The 6,000-nt window shown below is 32.8% G+C and overlaps 1 protein-coding gene across 1 annotated transcript in view; it reads left to right on the forward strand.

Moving 5' to 3' along the window:
• LOC119836029 (neuromodulin) overlaps window positions 1-5,145 on the forward strand; it is an 89,560-nt gene extending 84,415 nt beyond the window's left edge. The window contains exon 5 of the mRNA XM_038361198.1: window positions 4,866-5,145. Within this exon, the coding sequence (XP_038217126.1) occupies window positions 4,866-4,973 (108 nt within the window). The 3' untranslated portion in view covers window positions 4,974-5,145. The remainder of the gene's footprint in view (window positions 1-4,865) is intronic.
• Window positions 5,146-6,000: the final 855 nt, after the last annotated feature.

Below are 6,000 nucleotides of genomic sequence, written 5' to 3' on the forward strand. Positions count from 1 at the left end.
TAATATATGACGATGTGTATCTCTCTGACTTTTCATCACTGCATCAGGTCAGCTAGTAGGTAATTCAATAAAAACATTCACGCGTCAGTAATCTTTCATGGAACACAGAACTGGTGATTGTTCAAGCATAAAACTTGATACGCCGTATCACGCCTCCACCCAAATAATTGAGGTTTGACCTCTGGTCAGCTCAATCCAAGCAGAAAACAACTCACGACACTTACCCAGAATAAACAGTAATATATAAGGCATATATTATCCTAAAAACAAAAATAGTAAAAAATGAAATGGTTGGAATAGTTAGATTAGAGTCTTTTTGTTTGTCAAAATTACAATCTGTCGAAAAACTGTGATCTGTGATGTTTACAATGTAACGTATTATTTTTTTATAGGTTTTTTTTTTATGTCATAGCGGGCAGCTGAGCTGGTGGATCGCCTGATGTAAAGCGATCACCACCGCCCATAAACATTCGCAAAGGTGTAAGTACCTCTGTGAATGCGCTGCCTGCTTTTATGGGGTAAGGGAAAAGGAAAGGGTTAACGACTGGAAAGAAGGAATGGACTAGGACGGGTGAGGAAAAGGAAACGGGCCTCCGGCTCCCCCACTCACCGTACGAAACACAATGACATGCCACTATTTCACGCCGGTTTTCTGTGGGGGTGTGGTACTTCCCCGGTGCGAGCTGGCCCAATTCGTGCCGTAGCGTGCTCGACTCCCACAATAAAAGGTTATAATGTATCGTTGTGAAACTGTTTTGGATAGGCATACGATATAATGAGGTTAGGTTAGGTAAGTCCGTATCCCGTAGAAGTATCGGGATAAAAAGTTGCCTATGTGTTATTCCAGTTGTCCAGCTATCTACGTACCAAATTTCATTGCAATCGGTTCAAAAAGTAACAAACATACACGAATCCTTACAAACTTATAAATCGCATTTATAATATTAGTAGGGCATAGTAGGATAAAATACTATGTATATTTATGTCTCATTCTTGGCCGGCTTCATTCTACACATTTTTGTATTTGTGTCTCTAACCTGTCGTTTGTTCCGTTGCATCAGGTTTGAAATCACAACGCTTCTAAAGAACTTTCACTTCACAAGATAAGCTATTGCGGTTACCATAAACGGGATAACAGGACCCACATATTTCCGTAGGCAACCGGATTTGTCCCACTTACTTGAAGCATTATTGTTTTCCATCGAATAAAGACACTAACAGATACTTTTTTTTAAATTCATGTTTTAAATTCCATTAATATAATGTATTGGAAATCTATTTTAGTAGGTTATGTTCATAGTATTTTCTTGTGTTTGTTTTGACGTTAATAATATAATGAATAAATCGCGTCTAAAATCCGTTAAGAAGTCTTTAATTTCCAAAGGTAATGTTCATATCAATTTATAATTTTAACTAGCTGTTCGCCCTGTGTTACTATAAATATAGCCTGTGTTACTATAGTGAAGTTGAAGCTTCATAATAGTGAAAGAATTTTTGAAATCGATCCAGTGGCTTTTGCGTGAAAACGTTAAAACATTGAAAAGTGCATACGTTACATCTTTATAATATATACCTCGAATTAGATAAATCAATTTGCACCAGCAACTATTAAATTCAAAATCAAATATTCCAATATATAAGTTGAAAATCAACACGTTTGAATACAAAAAGTTCTTAAGAAAAACTCCATACTCCAACTCCACTCCACTCGTGATTTTTGAATGTACACGTACCTATAAAAGCAGAAGTTATTTTATATAAGAAACCTTTTCATTCAAGTCAAATCGCACCGGTAAATATACATAAATTATGCTTTTATTTAAATGAGCCCACGCGAATCATAAATTAACCCATAAAAGCTTCAAAACAGGGTAAAAAAACGATAAAATTATATTTGCTTATGTTAAAACTCTTTAATCTATGGCATATGTTTATTCATGCTGGTATTTTAAAATAATATCATACAGAGAAAATATTTGTGTTATTGTATGTTTGTAACACAAAAACTTATGGGCTTTCATAATTTCGACATTCGAAAGCTGTATCTTCTTATATTATTATATTATGTTTTTTATTACGTGCAGGGCGAAGCCATATCTAGTTTGCACAGATAAATCATTTATGTTATTTGTTTTGTCTGTGTTATGTGCTTGTCTTTAACGGTATTAAATAATTTAAAGGGGGTTTTAAATAAAACGGATAAATAGGATCGTAGTGACAGTGTTGAAAGGCCCTGATTAGAAAGTATAAATGATAAATTTTGTGAAACTATCAGAAGTGTAACACTAACATTATTGTGTAAATTTTAATGATATTGAAAATAAAACTCTTACATGTGTTGATAGTTATGTTATAGTCTGTGCAAAGCACTGACGTTAAATGCCGTCATTTTTAATAGGAACCTCGAATGTGTTTACCCGCCAAAAAATGACATGTCAAACGTCAAAAGTTGATTGTGTTTAGTTCGGAAATTGAACACAGAATTGTGAAGGTTTTAGCCGTTATTTATTTCGTGTGTACTTTTTCGAAGTGGATTTGATTCTTACACTTTTTATCGGGACCAGCTCCATGAGAGACCGGTTATTTTTAGTCTTTGTCCCTGATAAAAATCGATATCCGTCTGATAAAACATGGCTAAATAACAATCGAGAAGAGTTTATTGAATACACGCCTACATTTTATGAGAAATGTAACTTCTATTTACCGTTTAGATCGACTTCTTTTTAAATGAGATTCCTTTATGCTTACTTATTCAAAATTTGATGTAGCGAAAATAAATGGCAATTTTAAATTATCAATAAGACAGTTTATATATAAACAATTAACATATTCGATGATCTGATCAATTTTTTAAATAGCTGTCTAAATAATTTTTTATAAATAAGTACGAATTTTCCTAAAATACAGTCCAATATTCACATACATCATTTTGTTTTACTTTATATTCTTAAACTTGATATTTACCTCTCGTGTTCGCTGAAATCAAAACACCGAAAGCTGATTTTTGTGCGAAATTCTTTGTGTAATCAAACGTTACTTTCTGTCCCAGCTCCTAGGTCACACGTTACGAAAGATGCCTTTGAGCGAACATGACAAAAGAAAAAAAAACAGTGAAAGAGCCACAATATACACACACACTCTCATAACTCATTACAACAAGAGGGCTTGTCGCAAGAACTTTGTTTTTGTGCGAATTTGGGGTATATGGAGTGATGGGGGGTAGGGGGAAAGGGGGAAGGGGGGAATGACAAATATAAAGGGGACAAGCGACGACCTAATTCAGTGTCAAATATTTCATTTCCTGCTTGCGAAAATGGATCGAAGATAATATACTGGCAGTTATGTCTGTATATCTGCAGTTATATATTATATTCATCTTGCGATGAATTTAATACAGACCGGAGTATTAGCGACATTAAATATTGTAAAAAAAACAATTAAATGTTAAGTCTATGAGTTTTCAAGTACCTTTTATATGAATTTAATATATATATATATATTATACGCATAAGAAATATCATTGAATACATACAATGATTTGAAATATACGTAACTAAAATTATACTCAAAACAAAAAGCAACAATTTAATTACAATAATTTCGGGTTAGCAAATGGAAAAATATTAATAGTACGCTCGTATATATATTAAATAATAATTAATATATAACAATAATAATTGCTCAGTTTAAATAACATATAGGCTAAATAATTATTGGCTTTTTATCCCGATATTTCTACGGGATACGGACTTATGCGTATGAAACCGCGGGGCGCAGCTAGTTTAATTGTAAAGTTCCCTCCGAAAAATTAAATATTTTTATTTTTATGAGGATCCAGAGTGCAATTCACCACGTCGGCTAAGGCAAATATCGCATTTTGTCGAATTATATAAAATATAATGTTGAAGATAATAAAATATATACATAGATGTATAAAACATGTAGAAGAAATACAAATGTCACAAAAATATCATCTTAAATAACAAAAAAGTACATATCTACTTATTCATACTAAGACCTATAGAAAGTGTGCCGCACTGCAGAATGAACCAAATAGAATGATGGACGACCTCCGTATCCTTTGCTCCGCCTTTCTTATCCATTCTTTTATCCCCGTCGTCCTTTCCGTATTCTTTACCCCTTAAAAGCGGGCAACACAAATGTACACGGGTTGCAGCGATCGCTTACAATCAGGCGAACCAGCAGCTTTGTTGCCAGATTTAACATAAAAAAACAATCATATCAATGACAGTTTAAAACTCATTTAAACGTAAGAACTTTTAAATTCAGGCCACAAACACTACGTTTTTAAAATAAAAAAGTAATCTGAGCCAGGTAAGTGCACGGACGTGACTGGAATTACAAGTCAGGTCAAAAGGCCGCTTGACCGCAGAAATGTCAGTCATGTATACAGTTATTTTGCGTACCTTTAGGCCCTTTAAGGGCCCTAAGAGGCCCTTAAGAGCCCTAAGGGCCCTGTATCAAAATTTATGAGGCGGCCAATACATTACAGGAAATTCTTTAATTCTTTAAATTTTATGATGACTTAGTATTTCGTGAAATACTAATGTATTTGAAAACATATAAATCGATCAAGAGGCGGATTCGAATCTGCGTCTTTCGGTATACCACTTTAACGCCTGGCCGAGTCGCCATGATCCCACCTTGGTTATCAAATATCTCCTTCTCTTTCGGTTTCATGGTAATCATCAGTGTGGTCAATCACAATAGCACATTGATTAAATAACTATTGCTTTTTTAATATTTTACATCTATTTCCTATAAACTGATAAAAATCTCAGATTTCCAAATCAAACATATAAAAACATGAAAAAAAATCATCAAACATTTTTCATTGTTCACAGGAGGACGTAGAAAACATCGACCTCACTGACCCAGAGCTCAACAAAGCAGCCACCAAGATCCAGGCGTCGTTCCGTGGCCACAAAGTGCGCAAAGACACAACTAACTAAGCATTAACCACCCCTTCTTCAGCATTGTCTTTTGTACGTGTTATTCAAGAAAATATGTCCCTGAAAGGCCGACAAAGCACTTGTAACTCTCGTGTTACAAGTGTTTATGGGCGGTGGTGACCACTTAACATCAGGTCCCATCTGCTCCTTTGCTTGCTCTGCCATAAAAAAACTTTTCATTTAAACATCTATCTCTAATCAATCGACTTCAAAATAAGGTTATTAACAATTACACTATATTTATGAGTTCTTTTCCTCAGAACTCTCGACTGGATGAATCGATTTGGATGATTCTTATTTATTTGAATGCTGTTGCGTCGCGCGGTCCCATTTATGTTTGGTCCAGTTCAGAAAATTTAAGGCAATTTTGCTTTTCGTTAAAAATGGTTATTTTACATTTCTCATTAAATAATATAAATAAATGATCGTATGAAGAAAGTTGTTTAGTTTTATTTGTTGTTTGTTGTTATTAATTCCTTTAGATTTTTTTAATGAATATTCAAATACACCGAATATTTTATTCTCTTTTCTATCTATATAATTATGTATTTTCCTACTAATTGTAGTAAAGAGTATTATTACATATATTGATATGTAATAATATTCTTTATTCATATTATTTTTATTTTTATTCACTTATATTGTATCTGGATTCTGTAATCACCTGGATCATCAGTAAGGAATCTTCGACGCTCTATTTAAATACTAGACCTAATTATAACGAAATATCTGAATATTGGACCTAGATTTCCAATTATAGGCATGAGTGAATGACAGTTTTGTTTTAATAAAACCAATTAAAATGTTTTTGTGGAATGTAACGAACTTTCAAATAGTTATTTAATATTGAGCTGTACTTTGTTATTATATTATAATATTTTTTTTATTAATTATTTATTAATAATTTTTTTATATTATAATATTTTAAATAATTTGTATGTTCGAAAAGCCAATCTTTTCTTATATTTTGAAATAAGAATTGTTTTTTAACATCAAAACATAATTTGTGTTTTAAGCGTTGTTTATA

This window comes from Zerene cesonia, chromosome 22, assembly GCF_012273895.1.
Source record: "Zerene cesonia ecotype Mississippi chromosome 22, Zerene_cesonia_1.1, whole genome shotgun sequence".
Classification (NCBI taxonomy): domain Eukaryota; kingdom Metazoa; phylum Arthropoda; class Insecta; order Lepidoptera; family Pieridae; genus Zerene; species Zerene cesonia.